The following is a 24,364-nucleotide window of genomic DNA, read 5'->3' as shown; positions in this document are numbered from 1 at the left end:
CAACTGAGCCGACTTGAGCGGGGCAGGGTGTGCACAAGGAGCGGGTGGAGAGTGTGGGGCAGTGGCGGAGTGTGTGGGGCTCCCGCCGTGGAAAGACGGGGACCGCTGGGGGAGGTCGGGGCACTCATATGGGGCAGGACTGTGTTGACTGTGTGTGTGGACTTGTGGGTGGCAGGGCTTGTCAGCTGCAGAAGAATTGTGCTTCTCAAAGACCCACATAGGAGGTTTGTCCCACCTTCCAAAGCCTAAAACAATTGGGTGCTCCTGTGCCTGAGGCCAGCCCCACCAAGCTGCAATCCTCAGAGAGCTGACAAGAGACCTAATAGGCTAGAGGCTTACAGCAATTGTAAGGCCCTGAGCCTAACAACCTGCCACAGTGGGGGCCTACTCACTTAAAAGAAATACTGCAACACAAATGTGGTATTAGAACTAGCAGCCAACTGTGCTGGGGCTCCCCACACCTGATAAAGAGACTGAACGGCCCACAACAACTACAAGCAGCTGAGCATTACAACAACTGGCCAGGAGCATAACTCAGCCTCCCTGGGTGCCTACAGGGAGAGCAAACAGCCCACAACAGAAGGACACACGTAGCCCACATAGGGGTCAACCCTGGAACACTGAGAACTGAGGGAAGCACACTGGAAGCCTCCTAAGGCATCACTTACATAAGGTCACCTATCCAAGAGCAAGAGACGTAGCTGACCTACCTAATATGTAGACACAAGCACAGGGAAAGAGGCAAAATGAGGAGGCAAAAGAATACATTCCAAGTAAGGGAACAGGACAAAACCCCAGAAAAGGAACTAAGTGAAACAGAAATGAGCAACCTACCCGACAGAGAGTTCAAACTAACAGTGTTAAGGATGCTCACTGATCTGGGGAGAAGAATAGATGAACTCAGTGAGAATGTCAACAACGAAATGGAAGATATAAAAAAGAACCAATCAGAAATGAAGAATACAATACTGGAAATGAAAAATTCATTAGAGGGACTCAAAAGCAGAGTAGAGGATACAGAAGAACGGATCTGTGAGCTGGACGAAAGACTAGAAGAAATTACCCAAGCTGAACAGGTAAAAGAGAAAAGAATTAAAAAGAGTGAGGACAGTCTAAGGGACCTCTGGGACAACATCAAGCGCACTAACATCCGTGTTATAGGTGTCCCGGAAGGAAAGAGCGAGAGAAGGGGGCAGAGAATCTATTTCAAGAAATAATAGATGAAAACTTCCCTAACCTAAGGAAGGAAACAGACATCCAGGTACAGGAAGCACAGAGAGCCCCAAACAAGATAAACCCAAAGAGGCCCACACCAAGACACATCATAATCAAAATGTCCAGAATTAAAGATAAAGAGAGAATCCTAAAAGCCGCAAGAGAATGTCAAGTTACGTACAAAGGAAACCCCATAAGGCTATCAGCTGACTTCTCAGCAGAAACCTTACAGGCTAGAAGAGAATGGCATGATATATTTAAAGTGCTAAAAGGAAAAAACTTACAGCCAAGAATACTCTACCCAGCAAGGTTATCATTCAAAATGGAAGGAGAGATCAAAATTTTCCCAGATAAGCAAAAATTAAAGGAGTTTGTCACCAAGAAACCAGTGCTACAAGAAATGTTAAAGGGACAGATTTAAGGGGAAAAGAGAAGACCACAAATAGGAAAAATTATCTATTTCCATGATTAGAATGTAATGGATACAAATGCACAAAAAAGAGGTTAGATATGATATCAAAAACATAAAAGGAGGGAGGAGGGGAGTTAAAGAGCACAGCTTTCAGACAGAGGTCAAACTAAAGTGACCATCAATTCTGTATAGAAGAAAGGAACAGAGAAGGACTACTAAAACACTGAGAAAAAAAAAAATTTAAAAAACGGCAGTAAGTACATACTTATCAATAGCTACTTTAAACGTCAATGGACTAAATGCTCCAATTAAAAGGCATAGGGTGGCTGATTGGATAAAAAAACAACACCCATATATATGCTGCATACAAGAGACACACTTCAGACCTAAAGACACTCACAAACTGAAAGTGAAGGGATGGAAAAAGATATTCCACGCAAATGGCAATGAAAAGAAAGCCGGGGTAGCAGTACTCATATCAGACAAAATAGACTTTAAAACAAAAACTGAAAAAAGAGACTAAGAAGGGCATTACATAATGATCAAGGGAACAATCCAACAAGAGGATATAACACTTGTAAATATCTACGCACACAATGTAGGTGCACCTAAATATATAAAGCAATTATTAACAGACACAAAAAGAGAAATAGACAGTAACACAATAATAGTAGGGGACTTTAACACTCCATTTACACCAACGGATAGATCATCCAAACAGAAGATCAATAAGGAAACATTGGCCTTAAACGACACACTAGAACAGATGGACCTAGTAGATATATACAGAGCATTCCATCCAAAAACAGAAGAATACACGTTCTTTTCAAATGCACATGGAACATTCTCCAGGATTGATCACATATTAGGCCACAAAACAAGTCTCCATAAATTTAAGAAGATTGAAATAATACCAAGCATCTTTTCTGACCACAACGGTATGAAACTAGAAATCAACTATAGGAAGAAAATCAGAAAAGCCACAAATACGTGGAGATTAAACAAAATGCTACTGAACAACGACTAGGTTAATGAAGAAATCAAAGAAGAAATCAAAAAATACCTGGAGACAAATGAAAATGAAAATACAACATGCCAGAATTTGTGGGATACAGCAAAAGCGGTTCTAGGAGGGAAGTTTATAGCGATACAGGCCTATCTCAACAAACAAGAAAAATCTCAAATAAACAATCTAACAATGCACCTAAAGGAACTGGAAAAAGAAGAACAAACAAAGCCCAAAATCAGTAGAAGAAGGGAAATATTAAAAATCAGAGCAGAAATAAATGAAATAGAGACCAAAAAAACAATAGAAAACATTAATAAAACCAAGAGCTGGTTCTTTGAAAAGATAAACAAAATTGACAAACCTTTAGCTAGACTCACCAACAAAAAAAGAGAGAAGGCAAAATAAGTAAAATCAGAAATGAAAGAGGAGAGGTTACAACAGACACCTCAGAAATACAAAAGATTATAAGAGAATACTATGAAAAGCTATACGCCAACCAATTCGACAATCTGGAAGAAATGGATCAATTCTTAGAATCATACAACCTTCCAAAACTGGATCAAGAAGAAGTAGAGAATTTGAATAGACCAATCACCAGTAAGGAGATCGAAACAGTAATCACAAACCTCCCCAAAAATAAAAGTCCAGGACCAGACGGCTTCCCTGGTGAATTCTACCAAATATTCAAAGAAGACTTAATACCTATCCTTCTCAAACTCTTCCAAAAAATTGAGGAGGGGGGGAAGCTCCCTACTCATTCTACGAAGGTGACATTACCCTGATACCAAAACCAGACAAGGACAACACAAAAAAAGAAAACTACAGGCCAATATCACTGATGAACATCGATGCAAAAATCCTCAACAAAATACTAGCAAATTGCATACAACAATACGTTAAAAAGAGTATACACCATGATCAAGTGGGATTTATTCCAGGGATGCAGGGATGGTTTAACATTCGCAAATCAATCACCGTAATACACCACATTAATAAAATGAAGAATAAAAATCACATGATCATCTCAATAGATGCAGAGAAAGCATTTGACAAGATACAGCATCCACTTATGATAAAAACTCTGAATAAAATGGGTGTAGAAGGAAAGTACCTCAACATAATAAAGACCATATATGAGAAACCCACAGCTAATATCATCCTCAATGGTGAAAAACTGAAAGCTATCCCTCTAAGAACGGGAACCAGACAAGGATGCCCACTGTCACCACTCCTTTTTAACATAGTATTGGAAGTCCTAGCCAGAGCAATCAGGCAAGAGAAAGAAATAAAAGGGATCCAAATTGGAAAGGAAGAAGTGAAACTATCACTATTTGCAGATGACATGATTTTATATATAGAAAACCCTAAAGAATCCACCAGAAAACTTTTAGAAGTAATAAACGAATATGGTAAAGTTGCAGGATACAAAGTCAACATACAAAAATCAGTTGCATTTCTGTACACTAACAACGAAGTAGCAGAAAGAGAAATTAAGAATACCATCCCATTTACGATTGCAACAAGAAGAATAAAATACCTAGGAATAAACTTAACCAAAGAGGTGAAAGATCTGTACACCGAAAACTATAAAACATTTCTGAAAGAAATCGAAGAAGACACAAAGAAATGGAAAGATATTCCATGCTCTTGGATTGGAAGAATTAACATAGTTAAGATGTCCATACCTCCTAAAGCCATCTATAGATTCAATGCAATCCCTATCAAAGTTCCAACAACACTTTTCACAGAAATAGAACAAAGAATCCTAAAATTTATATGGAACAACAAAAGACTCCGAATAGCTAAAGGAATCCTGAGAAAAAAGAACAAAGCTGGAGGTATCACACTCCCTGATTTCAAAATACACTACAAAGCTATAGTAACCAAAACAGCATGGTACTGGCACAAAAACAGACACACAGATCAATGGAATAGAATCGAAAGCCCAGAAATAAACCCACACATCTATGGACAGCTAATCTTTGACAAAGGAGCCAAGAACATACAATGGGGAAAAGAAAGTCTCTTCAACAAATGGTGTCGGGAAAACTGGACAGCCACATGCAAAAAAATGAAAGTAGACCCTTACCTTACACCATACACAAAAATTAACTTCAAATGGATTAAAGACTTGAATGTAAGACCTGAAACTATGAAACTTCTAGAAGAAAACATAGGCAGTACACTCTTCGACATCGGTCTTAGCAACATCTTTTCAAACACCACGTCTGACCGGGCAAGAGAAACAATAGAAAAAATAAACAAATGGGACTACATCAAACTAAAAAGCTTCTGCACAGCAAAGGAAACCATCAACAAAGTGAAAAGACAACCTAACAATTGGGAGAAGATATTTGCAAACCATACTTCTGATAAGGGCTTAATCTCCAAAATATATAAAGAACTCATGCATCTCAACAACAAAAAAACTAACAACCCAATTAAAAAATGGGCAAAAGACCTGAACAGACATTCCCCCAAAAAAGATATACAGATGGTCAACAGACACATGAAAAGATGTTCAAAATCACTAACTATCCGGGAAATGCAAATCAAAACTACAATGAGATATCACCTCACGCCCATCAGAATGGCTATAACTAACATGACAGGAAACAAGCTGTGTTGGAGAGGATGTGGAGAGAAGGGAACTCTCATACACTGCTGGTGGGAGTGCAAACTGGTGCAGCCACTATGGAAAACAGTATGGAGATTTCTCAAAAAATCAAGGATAGAACTACCATATGATCCAGCTATTCCACTGCTGGGTATTTATCCAAAGAACTTGAAAACACCAATTTGTAAAGGTACATGCACCCCTGTGTTCACTGCAGCGTTATTCACAACAGCCAAGACTTGGAAGCAACCTAAGTGCCCATCAAGGGACGAATGGATAAAGAAGATGTGGTATATATACACAATGGAATACTACTCAGCCATAAGAAACTATGAAATCCAGCCATTTGTGACAACATGGATGGACATTGAGGGTATAATGCAAAGTGAAATAAGTCAGAGGGAGAAGGTCAAATAGCGTATGATTTCCTTCATTAAGTAGTAGATAATAACAACAATAAACAAACACATAGGGACAGAGATTGGATTGGTGGTTACCAGAGGGGAAGGGGGGAGGGAGGAGGGTGAAAGGGATAATTCGGTACATGTGTGTGGTGATGGGTTGTAATGAGTATTTTGGTGGTGAACATGATGTAATCTATGCAGAAATAGAAGTATAATGATGTACACCTGAAATTTTTACAATGTTATAAACCAAAGTTACTGCAATAAACAAAAAATTAAAAAAAAAACCCAACATTTAGTTAATATAGAGAGAAGAATGTAGACAGCACTCTGTAAACAGACAAGAAAAGGGCCGAAAATTAAATAGAAAATGGGCAAAAAGTATGAACAGGCAATTCACATAAGATCCTGCATAAATATGGGAAGAGATGCTCAAAATCACTAGTTATCATAGAATTGAAAATAACAATAGCAATAAGCTAATATTATATACTGATGAGATTGGTAAAAAAGTAGAAAATTCAATAATACCAAATTTTGGTGAAGAGTGCAGTGGGTGAGGGTATAAATTGTGATTGCCATTCTGGAAACAATCTTTAAGAATTTACTTAAATTAAGTGTCTATATTCCTGATGTCCCAGCAACCACAGCTGAAAAACTATTGCACAGATCCACAAAAGGACACATAGAAGGGCATTCATCACAGAGTTGTTTGTGGAGGTAGGAAGCCATGCATCCATCATTGGGTGAATATATAAATAAAATACACACACATACATAGTATTGAATTAAAAAAAGTAATACAGAGAATGAAGTCTATGCCTTGGGTGACCACACATCCTGGTTTGTCTAGGCAGTTCCAATTTATACCTGTTGCCCCAGCATAACTATTAATAGCACAATTTTTCATTCTCAACAGTGTAGACAGTATATTGTATGGTCATCCTACTTGTATCCTAACAGCATCTTGTGAATGTTAAATCACAAAAACACTCAGAACAACACTGCCTATTTTTCCTACATACATATTTAAGGATGTTTATTGAAGAGGGGATCTATATGAGGAAAATAAATGAGATGAAGGAAATGAAATAAAAAGGACACTGTGCTATACAACTGACTATGAGTAACTCTGCTCTCTGCTCTAAGATCAAAAGAAATAATAAGTATAGTTTAAAAAAAATTAAACACTTACAGTACTTCTGGTACTAAAAATGCGGTAGTTTGGGCTGTTACTGGAATACCTGCAGAGGAAAAGGTCAAATATGAATATTAAAACTAATTTCTCCTCCAAATAAGCAGATTCTATACATGGTCAGAGCATGCCTGGGCTGCCGAGAGCTTTACATTTCTGCCCAAGAACCAGTCAGAGCTACACCTGGGGATATCAGTGACCTCCACTCATCACTGTAGTATCTGGAGACACTACAGTGAGAACTAAATACTTTTACATCTTGTTTTTGTTTTTGTTCTAGGATGAAAACTGTTGAAGAATATTGGTTCTCTCTCCTTCACTTATAAACTGACTTAAAAGAAAATGCATAAAGATTGGAAATCCAAAAAACAGTATTTCTTATTCAAAACACTGAAGTAAAGCGCAAATTTCTGTGAGTCCTTGATCATTATCATTTCTATTATCCAGAATACTTTAATTTCTGTCCATATGATCTATCTAAAGCAGCACAGTCCAATAAAAACATAGTGCGAGCCACCTATGTACTTAAAAATTTACGTGCACGTGGTAATTTATGTGTACATGGTAATCACCTTAAAAGCACAGGAAGAAACAAGTAAAGTTGATTTTAAAAATATATTTTATTCAACATGTAATTGATACAAAAAATAATTACTGAGATATTTTACTTTTTTTTTAATACTAAGTCTTTGAAATCCAGTGTAATTACACTTACAAAACATCTCATTTTGGACTAGCCACATTTCAAGGTCTCAAAAGCCGCAGGTGGCCAGGGGCTATCATGAAGCAGCACCTTAAAATCCTTCCACCTTCCCTCTGCTTCAATAACCTATTCCATGTCTACATCACACACCTAATTGCCATCGGAACTGCTCCATCTCTAAAATCTTAAATCAGAGGCAAGTTCTGTGTGTGTGTGTGTGGAATTGCTGGTCATCACTACGTAACTCCTTTATCAGAATTATACAAGCCTTAACGGCATTCTGAATTCTTATTTTTAACAGATGTCAGTCACTATATGAAACACATTTTATATCCTACAGTTCAAATATGAAAACACGTTTATGTATTTTTATATATCCCTATCAATTAAAATGAAAAATATTTTCATCGAAGGCTTTTTTTCAAGCATCAACCACCTCCCCCTTCTTATGAATCTAATATAAGACCTCTCTCATTACACAAAGACAGACAGAAACCTCAGGAGAGAGAAAAATACAAGTGGCAGATTTTGTATTTTAATTTCCAAAGTTAAAGTATGCAATTTAATTTGTGGATGAAATCTGGTAGCTAAATGATAAAACCACCTTTCCTGGCAAGCCCTCTTTCCCCACCTGCTCCTGCATCAGCTTTCGGCTGTACTGGGGCTGGGGACAGGGTATGGAGGGAACAGTAGCTAGAAGAGTCATATTTAATTTATTAATTTCATCACAGACAGCGAGGATAACACCTTCCCATCCTTGCTTCCTTAATTACGTCATGTATTTAATGTATTATTGCTGGAAATGGATCTGGGAGGACCACAGGTGTGGGGTGTGCAGATGGACCGTGTGCTAATACTATTTTTTAATGAAAGGGGCACTGTCATCTCACTCTTGGACCATAAGAATGTGTCTTTCCTATTCTCTCTAGTGTATTTTCCCTCTACCAGTTCCCCCAAATCAAAGAGAATGCTTGACCTTTACCCCCTCCTTCATCTCCCAAGAGATGAGTCCCTTCCTGACTTCACTTTTTTGTCTCTCTCTCCAGGCTAAAGAGTATACTCTTTGGTAAACTTTTCCTCTCATATCCCCTGTTCATCCTACTATATCTGTCCAGGAACTGGTCCTAGATATGTCATACTCTTAGGCATCTGACAGAAGATCGTGCTAAACCATGCATGGGAGAACCATATATTGCAGGAAGCACAGGATTCCCACAGCAAGTCCAAGCCCCACTGAAAATAAGGTGAATATATTAGTATAAGACAAAAAGACTTTGAGACAAAAAGTATTTTCAGAGACAAAGATCAATCCATTACAAGTGTGACGCAATAGAACTAGTGTAGCATGAGAAAAGACAATCTTTTCAAGTGCACATGGAACATTTATAAAAACTGATCATCTATGAGGCCATGAAGCAAGTCTCAATAAATTTCAAAGAACAGGTATCGTGTAGACCCTGCTCTCTGATTATAGTACAAGAAATGGAGACGTTATTAAAAAGATAATCAAAATCTTTACAAATTTGGAATTAAAAAACAAACTTTTAAACAAGTCAAGGGCTATAGAAGAAATAATGATGAAAGTTAAAACTATCTAGAAGTGAATGATAAGGAAAAGATTACATATCATTTCTTACAGTATACAGCAAAGCAGTACTATATGGGATATTAATACCTTTAACTATCATATTAGAAATGAATAAAAACCAAGAACTATTAACTAAATATCTGGTTTAAGAAGTTAAAGAAAGAGTTTCAGAATAAGCCTACAGAAAATAGAAGAAAAGGATAAAAATGAAAAAAGAAATCAATAAAATAGAAAACAAAAATACAAAGATGAATAAAACAGATGAGCTTATGACAAGACTGATCAGGACAAAAAAGGGAAAGAAGATACAATTAAATAATATTAGTGAAAAGAGACTATAATTACAGAAAAAGTAAAGCATAAAAACATAAGGAAATATTCTCAATTATGTGACGATTTTGAAAAATTACATGAGATAGACATTTTAATATATATTACCAAAACTGAGTCCAGAAGGGAAAAAAAGGCCTAGATAGTTCTATAGCCATTCCAGGAGTTAAAGCACTAGTTTAAAGTCTCCCCTATAACACAGGGCATGGGGCTTTAGATATGATCCTATCACAACTTTCAAGGAACGAATTACCCCCACCCTACACAAACTCTTCCAAACAACTGAAGAAGAGCTAGTCCTCTCCAACTCACTTTGTAAAGCTTGTGTAACACTGATATCAAAACCAAACCATTATGAAAAAGAAAAATGTAGATATAAAAATCCTAGAGAAAATATTTGCAAATTGGATACGACTGGCATAAAGAGATAATAAACTATGACCAAGGTAGATTTATCCTATGTATGCAAAGATGATTTTATTAGAAAACTCAACAAAGGAAACTCACTACACATATTAGAGGGAAAAAATACAATTGTTTCAATAGATGAAAAAAATATGATAAAATTTCATTTAAATTCATAATTTAAAAAATTTGTAAATCAGAAAAGCAAGGAAATTTCCATGATAAAGAGTAGCTACTGAACACCTAAAGTAAACAATATCTCCATGGGGAAACATTAGTACCTTCTCTTAAAAATCTGGAATGGGAGAAGTATGCCACTATAACCATTTCTATTCAACATCGTATTGGAGGTCTTAGCTGATGCAATAAGAAAAATAAATTAGAAGCATAAGACAGAAAAGGAGGAAACAGAGCCCATTTTTGCAGGAGATCTAAATAGAGATACACCATGTTCATCGGATAGGAAGATTTAATATTCATAAAGATGTCATTTCTTCCCAAAGTGCCCTATAGATTCATTGTGATTCCAATCAAAATCCTAAAAGAGTTTTTCATGGTACTCGATAATCAGATTTTAAAATTTATGTGAAAGTGTAAAGTCCAAGAATGACCAGGGCACTTCTGGAAAAGAACACGGAGGGGAAGACTTGCCCACTAGATACCATGACTTATTATGAAGCTACAACAATTAAGACCTTGTGGTATTGGTGCAGCGATGGACAAACTGACCAACCAAATGGAGCAGAATAGCAAACCCAGACATAGACATACGTCCACATGGAAGATGTATATAGGACAGAGGTGATATGTCAGACCAATCGAGGAAAAGAGTGACTATGCAATACATGGAGCTGGAAAAATGGTTCTGGATTCATAAGGAAAAAGAAGTAATTGCATTCCTACCTTATACCATTCAAGAAAACCGATTCTATTGGGATAAGAAATGTCAAAAACAAAATGTTAATACTCTTAGTAGAAAATTTAGGTAAATCGCTCTTAGACCTTGGGCAGGGAAGGATTTCTTAAATAAGACATCCACCCCACCCCCAAAAAAGCTAACAATAAAATAAAAATTCATTCTACTGTTTAAGAAATTTTGTCTTTTAAAAAACATCTTATTAAGAAATACTATTCAGGGGCTGGCCCCAGGGCATAGTGGTTAAGTGCGCTCGCTCAGTTGCTGGCGGCCGGGGTTTGGATCCCATGCGCGCTCTGACACAGGGCTTGTCAAGCCATGCTGTGGCGGCATCCCATATAAAGTGGAGGAAGATGGGCACAGGTGTTAGCTCAGGGCCAGTCTTCCTCAGCAAAAAGAGGAGGTTTGGCATGGATGTTAGCTCAGGGCTGATCTTCCTCACAGAAAAAAAAAAAAAAAGAAATACAATTCAGGAAGTCTTTGACTACCATGGGAAAAAAGAACATCTGTGTCTTCATTAACCTCTAACTAAAATTTAGTATTTTCTTCAATTATGACTGTAGACCAAGGGTTGGCAAACTATGTTCTGTGGCCCAAATTCCACTTGTTTCTGCAAATAAATTTTTCTTGGTACACAGCACAGCCATCTGGTTACTTTTGTTGGTGTGTGCTTTCCTCTACATGGCAGAGTCCAGTAGTTGCAACATAGATTGTATTGCCTGAAAAGCCCACAATATTTAGTTACCTGGTCACTTACAGAAAAGTTTGGTGACTCTGGCCTACAACAGAACAAAGTCTATCAACTCCCTGAGTTCACAGGCTGTTCTTAATAATATCAGCTAACATTATTTGGATCCATTGTTTGCCAGGCACGTGCTGAGAGCTTTAAACATATCATTGCTTTCAGACCTCATAACAACCCCATGACATAGGTTTTATGGTTTTAAAGACGAGAAAATTAAGGCTTACGAAGTTCTCTCAGAAGGCTACGGGGATTTTGCTCTTTCTCACTACTTCGCTGACCCTTTCCAATGGCTACCCTTCCTCTGGATTTGACCCCTCCACCTGTCCATTGAGGTGCTGGATCCCTTCCCTCTGAAAACATCTGTAATGGTTTGATTTCTTGTTGGTATTCTTACACTTGAACGTTAGCGGGTAATAATTATTGTCATAGCAAAACTTCCATTAACCAAAATATTCGCAGAATGTGACTTTTCTGGCTAACCATCCGTATTTTAACCTATGTTGAAAGTCCTTCTAAAATATTTTGATGCACTTTTGCATCCAGGAGTTACTGAATAGCAAACAAACATCAAAGTGGCATTGCGGATCTCTCCGAACTTTCAAGTTTTCATTCCCCAAATCAACTCCATACAGGAGTTACCTTTCCTGACCTTTGCACAGCGTTCACAGTTTATAAAGCACTTTTTCACAAATCACTCGACTGCGACAACCAAATGTAAAACAGCAACTACCCGGTATCCTAGGGGAGCGCCCCACCCCGCCCGCGCCCCCGGGCGCGGGAGGCGACTCTCCGCTCAGGCAGGAGGAGGAGGAGGCGACCGGCCTCAGGATTCCCGGGGCTCAGCCGTCCAGAGGACGCCGACGTGAAGGCCCCACGACCCCACTGCGGGAACCTGGGGGGCGGAGCCAAGCCTAACCGCGCCCCCTCATTTTCCGCCCTCAGTTCATTCAAGCTCTCGGAAGGTGGCGGCCGGCGCCGGTTCCGGGAGCGGGGGGCGCGGCGGCGGTCTGCAAGGGCTGGTGGTCCCGGGACTCCGGGGCGTCGGGTGGGGCCCGCCTGCTCGGCCCGGGGGCGACCCCCGCCCGCGCCCCGCCCGCGCCAGGCGTCTCTACCTCCACAGGGCCGAGCCGCCGCAGCTCAGCCACCACAGCAGCACCGCCGCCCCCGGGGAGGACATGGCGCCGGCGCCGCCTCCGCGCAACCGCCCGCGCCTCGCCCGCCCCGGCCCCGCGCTGCAGGCGCTCGCCCGCGAGGCCGAGTGCGCGTGCGCCGCCACCCGGACGCGCCGGGCGCCTCCAAGGTAGCGCTGGAGTCCGAAATGTAAACCCGGTTTTAGGAAAGGCAGAACCATGCTTTTTTGGAGTGAAATAGCAAAACCACTTCGGAAAATCCGAGTTGACTGAATGAAGGTGAAACTTTTACGCTAATCAGTGTCTCTTTTAGTCCAGATCTTCGTTGTGACTGTATAAAACCACTGCAAGAGCAAATACATATCTGGCAGTACTTAACCAGGGAGCTGGCACTCCGTAAGTGACTTTTAAGTTGAACAGACATGAACCGTAACGTGTGTTTATTGAGCACCTACTTTATGCCCAAAACTACCTCGTTCACTAAGTACAAAGAAATATGACGGCATTCTGGTTTACAAAGGGGCTTGTACTCTTGTGGTAGAGTCAAGATAAACAAACACCAAAGTTATCACATAGTATTATAATTTATCTGTTTACTTGTCAGTGGACCAAATAATCTGAATTCTTGAGGGCTGCAATTGTATCTTTATTCCTTCTTATGTCATCAGTGCACAGCACAATCTTAGTTTGTGTAGGTTCTCAATATTTACTGACCAAATGAATCACTGAATAAAAATAGTAGTAAAATACTAAAATACGTTCTAGGGACCATTAGAGAACTAGATTGAATAAATATAATTTGGGAGACACTAATCTTTAAGGTGATTTTATTCCCACTTTTTTCCAAAGCAACTTTATATTAGAATTAGATGTCATAATTAATTTGCTTTGCAGCTGGAAGAGCATTAGATCAGCAGTAGGTATACTTCAGAATCTAGCCGCAACTGAAACATTAAAAGCAGTGGAATATACAGAAACGGGCGTGGGCTCTGGACTCAGACTGTCTAGGTAGGAATTAAGCTCTCACTAGCGCAAGTTAACTTTTAAATCCCGTAACCTAAGGATAAGATAGTACTACCTAGCTCACACGGTTGTGGGAATTAAAAGAGCTAAGTGCATTCCAGTATCCGGCATATACTTGTGACATCCTCTCTGAGCCTCTGTTACTAATGTGAAACAGGAGAAAGGTCTCTAGATTTTCAGGTCTAACGTCCTCTACCTTATTGCTTTACTTCCGAGTCTGCCTTTTTTGGTCTCTGTCCCCATCTCTGTTCTTACTTCTAGACCTTTACTTTCCAATTCTAAACCTATACGTTCCAATTCCATCCGATCTATATTTTAAAATTCCACCCTTTGTATCTTGTACACCCTACTTCACCCCTTTTTAAAAACAAATTATTAAAAGATAATTGTGAAAATGAACACTTTCAGACACTGCAACCCCGCACACGGCAGACACTACGGCAGCGCAATCCGTCACTTCAGCCCAGAGCGTTGCATGCCGGGAGTTGTAGTCCGACGCTGGAGCACGCACCTGCGCGCCTCTCCGGTTTGAAAGGCGGGAGAAGGGCCGGGCGGGCGGGGCGTCGAGGCTGAGGCGCGCTCTAAGCCCCGCCCCCACCCCGTCCTCTCGCGGGGTTGGCTAGGAGCGGCGCGCCGCCGCGGAAGGGGCGTGGCCTCGGCGGCGGGCGGTGGCGGCCTCTTCCTCGGGCGGTGCCGCCGAGGCCGGCCTGCGCCGGCGGTGTGGGTCCCGGACGGGCTGAGGCGGGGCGGCGCGGGGCGGGCCCGGCCGAGGGCGGCGGCCGCGGGGCGGGGCCGCCTCTGGCTCCCTCTTCCTCCGCATGTGCTGCGGCCCCGGCGCCTCAGGTCGCGCGTCCCCTCGGGCTGTCCTCGCGGCCGCAGCCATGGCGCTCTCCGAGGCCCACCCGGCGGCGTCCTCGCTGCCCAACGGCGACTGCGGCCGCCCGCGGGCGCGGCCCGGGGGCAACCGGGTGACGGTGGTGCTCGGCGCGCAGTGGGGCGACGAGGGCAAGGGGAAGGTGGTGGACCTGCTAGCGCAGGACGCCGACATCGTGTGCCGCTGCCAGGTGAGGGCGGGCGCGGCCGGAGCCCGGCTCGCCGGCCGCAGGACCGGGACCTCCAGGGCCTCCTGCCTGAGCGGCGGCGGCGGGGCAAGTGGCGGGAGATCGGAGCCCCCTGACCGGGGGTCTCGGGCTGGGCGGCCCTGGGGCAGCGTGCGGGGGCGGGGGCTTCGGGGGTGCACGTGCCCGGGCCGGGCCGGGTGTCGGTCTGGGCTCGGACTCGGCCCTGGGCGGGGGCCGCGGGGGAAAGGGATGCGGTCCGGGTGGGAGGTGCTGCCCCCTGCGCGGCTCCGAGCCCGCATCACCCCCACCCGGAGACCGAGGGGCAGCGCACTGCCCCGGCTCGCCCTGCAGTCCACACCCGCCGCCCCTGCAGGCCCGAGTTCGCAGGGCTGTGCCCGCCCCCGGCCCACTTTGTTGACACGAGAGCCCGCCTCCGGGCCCTGCGCCGCTCACTGGCCCCGGGGCTTCTCTCCGCACCCCTGTATTGATATTAAGGAGGAGTTAGTTTTCCTTGTTGGTCCCGGAGGAGGGAATCCCAGCCCTTTGAGAGTGAGGCAGGTAGATCCGTGGACGTCGTGTCTGGTGTTTAGAAGTATTCGCATTGTTAGGCTCACGGTCAGAGGGAACTTGCGGGAAATAGAGCGGTAATGCACTTCCTCCCGGGAGACACGTGGTTTTCACTGTAAGTTTTCCTCCTATTGGTCGTTTGCTTTGAAGCAGCCCAGAGGTTAGGCCTTTGTGAAGGCTTACCAACTTCAAAATGCGACGTAGTTGAGCAATAACCGCTTTCAAAACAGACTGTAATGTGGTGTTTGAAGGTAACTGCTGTGTCTTCGGGTGGTGAGAGTATTTTGTCTTTATTGCATGGACGTGGCGCAACATGATGATGCCATGCTGGGTGTGTTCTAACAGGGGAGTAGGCCCACTTGATTGGAAGCTTTTTGCCTAAAATTGAGAACCATTTGAGCATGCAGACACGGTAATCACAGGTACATAAAAAGCTGAATGCAAATATTCTGGCTTATCTTGTTTTTAGCATGCAGAAGGCTGCCCCCTTCCCTTCCTTGGCTGAGATGGCTGTCGTACCCAGTGCCCCACCACCCCCCCTGCCTCCCAGCCTTCTATTCCTTCACGCCTCTGGCAACACACATACCTTCCTTAATAACACTCTTGGAGGTGCTGCCCATGACTCCTGCCCTACACTGCCTTCGGAGCTGCTCCAGAAGCCCAGTCTTCACCTTCCCGTTGTCTTAAATTCAGATCTGGCCATGCTGTGGGGAAAGAAGTGTGAGAAGACCTATCTCTTGCTGGGTAGAAGGGGAGAGAGGCCGAGGCTTGTTTGTCTCCTTCACTGTCATTCCTGACATCTTCCTTCCCTGGAAATAGTAGTACTCAAGTTGAGCTACATTATGGGTTGGAAAAGGTTTTGGAAAGGTAACCATTATGGCATTTATTGTAAAAGATCCTCAATTGTAATATCCCTTTGAAAAATAGTAGAGTTAGTTTGTAGATTGAAGAAGGTGTTACTGTGAAAGTAGTCTTGAAGGAGGTCGTGGACCAATCTGATCTGATGCCCTTGCAAAGTCTGGAGAGACGTGATTGAGAGGGAGCCAGGTTTGCCTTTAAAATATTTGCTGAAGATAGAGGAGAAATGTATGAGCAGACTTGTTAGGCAGACTTTCCTCACGTATAAATTTGTGACTTACTACCTTCCTTACATAATTCTAAAATCTTTATATTTTTCTAGTGCCTTTTAACAGCTCATCATTAGGATTCTTCTTAGTCTTGTTAGTGAAAGTGGATAAGTATGAATAGATTTAAGCACAACTCTTGTGATTCATCTTGGCAACTTTATATTATTTGGTCAGTCCTAGTAAGCTGATATCTACTTAATGAAGTTCTCCTAGCTTATAAAATTGAATATGGAATGTTGAGATTCTTAATGAGTGTGTCTAGAGAGCTGAGAAAAGTCAACATTAGGAAAGACATTTTGAGTTTGAATTGCCTTGTTTGATGATTCAAGTTTTGTGTATTATTGAAAATGTGTACTTTATTAGAGTTTAATGTATATTTTTATATCATACATATGACATATATATCTGTCATATTCATGCCATAAACTCAAATTTTATATAGATTATTTCTCCAGAACTGGTATATACATAATGTGTTCATATTTCAACAATGGAATCATAAAATAGGGAATTTCTTCCAATATAAAATACAGTTTGTAAAAGAAAAACTGACATTGCATTTAACTTTACATTTTAATACATAAAATGCCTTTTTGGAAAGAACAGATGCAAAGCTAGTGGCATTTTCATCATCAGAGCACTTAGGGCCTGGATTTCAGATGCAGGATTTTGAGGAATTATTTATAGCTCGACGGATACTCTAGACCCGTAAATAGGCGTGCAGGACTTTCATTCAAAGGACAGCCACTACTGATGCCTCAGTTTTAAATCGGTATGTCTTCTAAGAAAGAGAAGAATTAAGTATAGGACCAACTCCAGGCGCACTTCATTCATCCAGCACTCACATAGTGAGTATCTACATGGGGCTGCTTAGCTCCAGAGTCCAGAAGCTGAAAAGGGCAGAGACTGCCTACAAGGAGCTCAGAGTCCGGTGGACAGCTGTCACATCAGCAAGCATGGCCAGGGTCAGGGTGGAGAAGGGCACTCAGTACAGGTTTTTCAAAGGGTTAAAGGATGGGAATTGGAAGGCCCCTTTCTGGCAGCACAAAAGTAGTTCTGTTAGGGAGTCTCTTAATGTTTTTTCCCTCAAATTCTCTCAAAGTAAACTCCTATACTTTGTTTCCCTTATTTAGTTGAGTAGAAACTAGAGATTTTACTATTGCATTTTTATACCAGGCCTTAAGCAAGGGCTTGTTTCTTGTTGGAGAAAGCAAGCTTGGTAGTCCTGGTTACAACGACAGGCATGAGTCTCCCTGTGATCAGGAATAGTTGGAACAGTATTTCCTCTCTTTGTGTTTACTTTCCAGGGTTTTACAGTTAATACAAAGAGAAAATATTAAGTAAAATTAATTATAAAGGGAAAGTATATCCTGTCACTTGCTGTATGTAAAAGCTTGCCATAAAAGTAAACACAATGAAAAAAATGTTAATTTGTAGCCAGATGCTGGTATCTGCTGAAAGCTCTGAAACCTGCTATTAGTAAGAGATAGAGAAGTGTAAAAGACATACCGACAGTAAACTGAGACTTTCTCCTTGAAATAATCAGAAAAGTTGCAAGATAATTTGAAAAGGAACAACTTCAGTGTTATTTAAAGCCCTGACCTTATACAGCTAAAATTATCTCCCAAACTACTTCCCATAATTTTGAAGATGGTAGAGAATTAGCGTTTAAGGTAAAACATTCTTCCAGGTTTATAACAATTGCTATTTCTATGTCTCCTGACTATCAGGGTTGCTTTTTATATAGTTTATAGTATTTCCCAAATATATAAGTATATACCAATGTGTGATATACTTGGTCAAATCTTGCTTTCTTGGATTACTGTCCTTTCCCTGTTAGAATATAAGTTTTCTCCAAAAGAGGACTTGTTCCTTTTTTGTTTTCTTCCATGGCACTGAGTGCTATGTGAGGTAGAGAAGAAGTAAATACTCAACAGATATTTACTGATGGGTGACTGGATCACCCCTAGAAATTTCTTTTTTCCAAAACCCCAGGAGATAGTTGTATGTCATAGTTGCACATCCTTCTAGTTGCTGCGTATAGGACGCAGCTTCAGGATGGCCGGAGAAGTGGTGCCTTGGTGCGCGCCCGGGATCCGAACCCAGGCTGCCAGTAGCAGAGCGCGTGCACTTAACCGCTAAGCCACGGGGCTGGCCCTAGAAATTTCTTTAAAATCAGTAGTTTAAGCCTTTCCTGTAAATTATTTTAACATCTCCCTGGACAGGTTAATTGACCATTGGGATGAGTTTAAGGTGGAATCCCCAGCATTCCTTGGATTAACATTTATTACTTAGTATCTTAACTAGTATTTTTTACATTGTACTGTTATGTTCAAAGGCTTTAATAGTTTATATGAAAGTCTTATGTCTTGTATCAATGAAAAAATAAATAACTGATATTTGTATCTTTTTTGTATGTTTTCTTAGCATATTTCAGTTGAATTAGCATATTTCAGTTGAATGCCGTGTAATTGTAGTAAATAGTTTGTCTCTGCTAGGGGCAAGATCTCAAAAGTTTGGTTAATGAGGATGTTGCGTGTTCACTATTTAACTAAGCCAGTTGTATTAGTGTACATAATATACCATCATCTCTACTTTTGAGTCGTAAATTTTTAAGTTATGTGAGATCATCTCAGTGTCTGATCAACATTCTGTTTCTTTAATTTTGGTGGGAATGGGTGGATTAGTTGGATAGTTTCAAGTATCCCTAGGAGAAACTGTTGCCTGGTACAAATCTAGATTGAACTGGTCATATACGTAATAGCTTGCTTACTGTAACTGGATACAAATCTAGCTATATTATCTTTTGGGGACTGTGTCAGATTTTGACACCCAAGATTAGTGCAGATGAGCTACATACCAATACGTGAAGATTGGTGACTATTAGAATGCTTTATCAGTGGAAAAAGGGACGTTGAGGTATTCAGTATTGCCTGGTGTGAGCAATTGAAAAGAACAGTAAATAGAGGACAGTTCCCATGGCTACTCTGTCTCCAAGATGGGATGGGTCTTTACATTGAATCAACTTTAATTATATTAATTCAATATAATAAAATTCTTTAAAAAACAGGAGGTTCTGTGAATTTTTTTCTTTCTTTTTTTTTTTTTTGCTGAGGAAGACTGGCCCTGAGCGACCATCCGTGCCGATCTTCCTCCACTTCATGTGGGAGGCCGCCACAGCGTGGCCTGACAAGTGGTACATCGGTATGCACCCAGGATCCCAGCCCAGGCCGCCAGCAGTGGAGTGCAAGCACTTAACCGCTGTGCCACGCCGGCCCCCATGAAATTTTTAAAAATGGGATTTTTGTATCAAGCTTTTCAAAAAACCTTTTTAAAGGAAAAATTTTATTTGTGAAAGAAAACTTTTTTGACTTGAAATCTGCAGTTCAATTTCAGTGTTTTTTAAGATAACATCTTCATAAATGTAATGATCAGGTGAATTTTTATCAAGCATTTACAAAGACTGAATAACATTCATTTATCTGTTTTTTGGTTTCATGTCTGATCCTCTCACCTATGACCCTGGTCATCTCTGACTCTTGTTTAGTAAGTGTGTTTGTTAAGAGTTTCGTACCTAGAGTCTAAAGCTTCTTAATTAGCAACCCAAGATCCTCCAAGGCAATACTCCTTTCCCCTTTCATTGTGAGAAGTTGTTTCATAATGGTAATTTAAGGTATAAAATACAAAGTACCTGAGATTTTTCATCATTCGTGTGACATTTATCTGTGTATGAAACTGGAAGGTAACCCTAATAACGTAAGGTAAAGCGGATATCGTATATCTTAAGCCTTTAAAAGATAACTGAGCAGTGCGCTTGAGTGTCTTTGCTAAAAAAGAAATTCAGATACCCTGTATATGTTTTCTCTTCCTATCTAGTGTGTCTGGTTCCTATTGAATAGTTTAATTTGATCAACTTACTGCTCTACTTGGAAATCATAAGCTAATTGCAATTATATGAATGTTTTCATAAAAGAACAGTCATCCTTATTTATAATAATTGCTGTGGATTGACAGGTGTTTTAGTTTTGGCAAATAGTGAAATGCTTCATCTGGAAAGAGAGACACAGGTCTTACAGTGTTGACCAAGGAAGCAGCACAGGTAATAAGCATTGACTCAAAAGATTGTGAGGTTCCTAAGAAGCTTGAAGACTCGAGACAAGAAATAGGAATCTTTTTGTCTGCTGGAATAGTTCAAAGGCTTGGTCTGAGGCATTGCTGCTCTCTGCTGACTTGACAGATGTTCGTTTTGAGCTCTGTGAATACAGCACAGTGTTCATGTGTTCAGAGCAAAAAGGACAAAGAGAAGACACAGACTGTTTCAGAAGCCTAACTAAGTGGCCTGAGAATTGCCTCTGGGCTATGGGCATTCAATGTTAGCCCTCGACACTTGGGCCTCCACTGTTGCTGGAAGAGAGACACCATTGTTTCAGGTTTATAATGCTGTCAAGAGGCCGTTCACTGCCTTCATCTCCTTTATCACAGTAGGAACTCAGTTGGGGGAGTGATTTTGGAAAGAGGAAGACCTAATAGCAAACTAAGTTAAGAATCAGGAGTCACTGTGGTCATTTTTGTCATCAGGAGACTAATGTTATTTCCTTGCCTTCCAAACCTTTTTTTTTTTTTTAAATCTCCCCTGGACCTTTGGAGCTTCGTAATTAGAAACACACGTAGGGGGCCGGCTCCATGGCCTAATCGTTAAGTTAGGTGCACTCCACTTTGGGCAGCCCAGGTTCAGTTCCCAGGTGTGGACCTACACCACTTGTCAAGCCGTGCTGTGGTGGCATGCCTCATACAAAAGAGAGGACTATTGGCACAGATGTTAGCTCAGGGTGAATCTTCCTCAGCAAAAGATTAAAAAAGGAAACTTACACATGTCAGCATTTCCTGATCCAAATTTTTATTCTAAAATTGGGCTTGACAGCCTCTGGTTCTGAGGAGCCATGGAAAGAAAATTCAAAACACTTGTCTTCTGACTTTCTTAAGCTTAAAATTAAATTGGGAAGAAAAAGTATACATGGAAAAACTGAGAACAGTTACAAAATAACTAAATACTATTATATCATCCCTGTGTCCTGGAGTATTGTGTTTCAGAGTTTTGTTCTTGACAGCATAAATATTAAAACTTAGAAGTTAATCGTTGTTGTATTCAGTTATCAGTGGTGCGAGATGTGGACTTAGAGACTCAGCTCTATACGTAGTGTGGTGCAGTGAGTTTGTTTTGTGAATCATTGGGATTCTTTGTTGGCAAGCAATGGAAAGAGACTATTTTAAGCAAAATGGGTACTTGTTTGAAGGAAGAGCAGGATGGCCAAGACTCAGAGTGGCCAGAGCCAGAGGCAGCTCCCAGGGTCTCAGCAGCCAGAACTGGCAGCCTCTCTCTTCAGGATGCTCCCGTAGGCGACAGGCAGCTCTGACTCCTCACTGCCATCCTTTCTGCACAAAGTCAAATTCCCAAGAGAGAGGAGGTTAATTGGCTTAGCTGGATCAGGTTTCCTTGTCTGGATGATTACTGTGGCCACAGGGGATGATTACTACGATTTGCAAAGTAAGTGGGGGATGGGACTGAACATCTGAGAAGTATAGCTGACCTGGAGTTCATTTCATCTAGGAAAATAAGGAATGAGGAAACGTTGGTTCTTATTTGTCTTATTTGACAAATATTCTTATTTGTCAGTTGTTTTTCAGCAGTCTCACACACTGTAGACCTCTAGTGCTTTTCTACAAGAGGAATGTTTGAAGTCAAAAAGGTTTTTATTATTTTAACTATAATTAAAACAATGAAAATTAGCTATCTCTGTATTGGTTTTAAAAAACTAAAAGTATACATCAGAAACTGTGCTTTTCAACTTTGAGAACATAGAATTTTAGTTCTGCTTCCCCCTCATCATAATGTTCTAGTTTATTGCAAGAGATACGTTTTTTCTTGGTCATTGAGAAGCTTATTTAATATTTATATTTAATCTTAATATAAAGAATAATAGTCAAAATCAGTAAAATAAATACCAAATTAGAGGATGTTTTGTGACTGTGGTGAAAGCTGATTGGATTTTCTTTTGTATATTTATTCTTCACTTTAATACAATTTATTTGCATTTACTCTTAGTATTTAATATAAGAAAAAATATCATATAAGGCATTATAAACTTAATGTTTTTCCTCAGAGAAACTTGCCACATAGCATGCAGCCACTTTTGGGCTCTCACTGTTTTTTTTCTTTCTTGGGATTTTAGAGGGTATATTTCAAAATTTAAAATGTTCAAAAAATTAAGACCTGAGAATCATTAAGAAATATTTTCTCTGTTGCTATAATTGATCTGGAAAACAACATTAATTGCTATTCCACAGCTCTTTGTTTGTGTAACAATTAATTGAACAGATTATTTTTTTTAGCTAAGTAATATAAAACATACAACTATGATAATTAAAAGTACTTGTTAAATGCTGCATGAGTAACTAGGATCGCAAGTGTTATGGAAATTGAGCAAAGCAGCAAGAGGTGGTTACATGTAACTATTAATATGAATGTATGATTAATACTGTGTCTGGGGGGATAATTTAACAGGTTTGGTTTGGAGAAATTTTGGATTGAGAAGGGAATAGTATGTCTCTGTTAAAAGTAGAACAAAAAAAATATTTATCTCCCATCATCTATATAGTACCATCTGGCCTCCCAGTGTACTTAGGAGAATCATTAAACGTGATTAAACAAATATGTCCTTGCTCCTTTTCCTGGCACACACGACGTAGAGTGCCCGTGTGACAAGCAGTTCTGTCACAAATGTGGAAGCCTGCAGTTCAGAGTATCTGCCCTGGTAATTCGTGGGTGTGTGTGGGTGGGAGAGTAAAGTGGTGGTTGGCCACGGTGCCCATACTGAAACCTCTTTGTTCTGCTGATACATGTGACCTCTCCTTGGACCAGTGTCATCAGTGTTTGAGGACAATTGCCTGAGCTCTCAAGGTGAATTTTGTATATTCCACACAATTTATAAATATTTTAGGTTAGCATCCGGCTAGGCACTTTGAATTTGAAGCTTCCTCTGTTGCATTTTGTGAAATATAACTTGATACTAAAATTTACTTCATATATAGGTGACCTTGTCAGGAAACTCCTTGTGAGTAGCTCCTGTTCAGTTCACCTCAGGAGTCTTTTCTGCACAGTGTGTTTCAAGATGAGAAGCTGTCATACCCCAGATCACCCGGAGGGTACTAGTGACCAAATATGCACTTATACTTTCTCCCCAGCTCCTTATAGGAGCATCTGGGGTTCTTCTGGGTGTATTTAACCATTCTCACACTCAGTCAAACAGCATTTAAATGAGATTTAAACCATATAGTAATCCTTAATAAGACATCGGTTATTGAAAAATGTCTGTTAATGTTTGAGTTAGCAAGCTGTTCAGTAAAGTGTGATTTCAAGCCTTAAGCAGCTGAACTTTTCCAGCCTGAACCACCACCTGTAAACTTGGAAGAACTTAAAAGAAATCAACAGTTTATCTCCCTAAAGTCATGTATCACAACCACCTGCCTCAAACAGACAGATCAACCGTACTCTCCCCATTGTGGTTACTGCCATCATGACTGCCTGTCTGGGTAAAACATTATCCAGGAGAGGAGGCTTTTGTTAGGCAACAGAGACATGCTTGTGCACCACCCAGTTAGTTAATAATTGTTTCATCAAATGGTTATATTAGTGTATCTATACAGATAATGTTGTGTAAATTAGGAGACTTACTTTAAAAGTCTGCTCTGAAAATTACAGAGTAGTTTGTTTCTTATGTTAGGAGACAATGGATTTTTTAAAAAACTGGTTTTGCTTAAATAATGATGCTTTATTGGTTGTTTGTCTCAAAGTTACCAATACTTTATCACAATTTAGTAAAAATTTATTGAATTTAGTGATTTATAACAATTTAGAAT

The 24,364-nt window shown here is 40.7% G+C and overlaps 2 protein-coding genes across 2 annotated transcripts in view; one reads left to right on the top strand and one right to left on the bottom strand.

Annotated features, from left to right (window-relative positions):
* Window positions 1–12,732, bottom strand: part of CATSPERE (catsper channel auxiliary subunit epsilon) — a 186,317-nt gene extending 173,585 nt beyond the window's left edge. The window contains exons 1-2 of the mRNA XM_087424248.1: window positions 12,652–12,732; window positions 6,853–6,901 (exon numbers count right to left, since the gene is read on the bottom strand). Of these exons, the coding sequence (XP_087280374.1) occupies window positions 6,853–6,901; window positions 12,652–12,716 (114 nt within the window). The 5' untranslated portion in view covers window positions 12,717–12,732. The remainder of the gene's footprint in view (window positions 1–6,852; window positions 6,902–12,651) is intronic.
* Window positions 12,733–14,472: 1,740 nt separating this feature from the next.
* The window catches only part of ADSS2 (adenylosuccinate synthase 2), a 41,075-nt gene continuing 31,183 nt past the window's right edge, over window positions 14,473–24,364 (top strand). The window contains exon 1 of the mRNA XM_014794676.2: window positions 14,473–14,756. Coding sequence (XP_014650162.2) covers window positions 14,511–14,756 — 246 coding nt within the window. The 5' untranslated portion in view covers window positions 14,473–14,510. The remainder of the gene's footprint in view (window positions 14,757–24,364) is intronic.

The sequence above is a fragment of the Ceratotherium simum genome, chromosome 36 (genome assembly GCF_057802395.1).
Source record: "Ceratotherium simum simum isolate JZ-2026a chromosome 36, ASM5780239v1, whole genome shotgun sequence".
In the NCBI taxonomy this organism is placed as follows: domain Eukaryota; kingdom Metazoa; phylum Chordata; class Mammalia; order Perissodactyla; family Rhinocerotidae; genus Ceratotherium; species Ceratotherium simum.
This window is presented reverse-complemented; position numbering and strand designations above follow the sequence as displayed.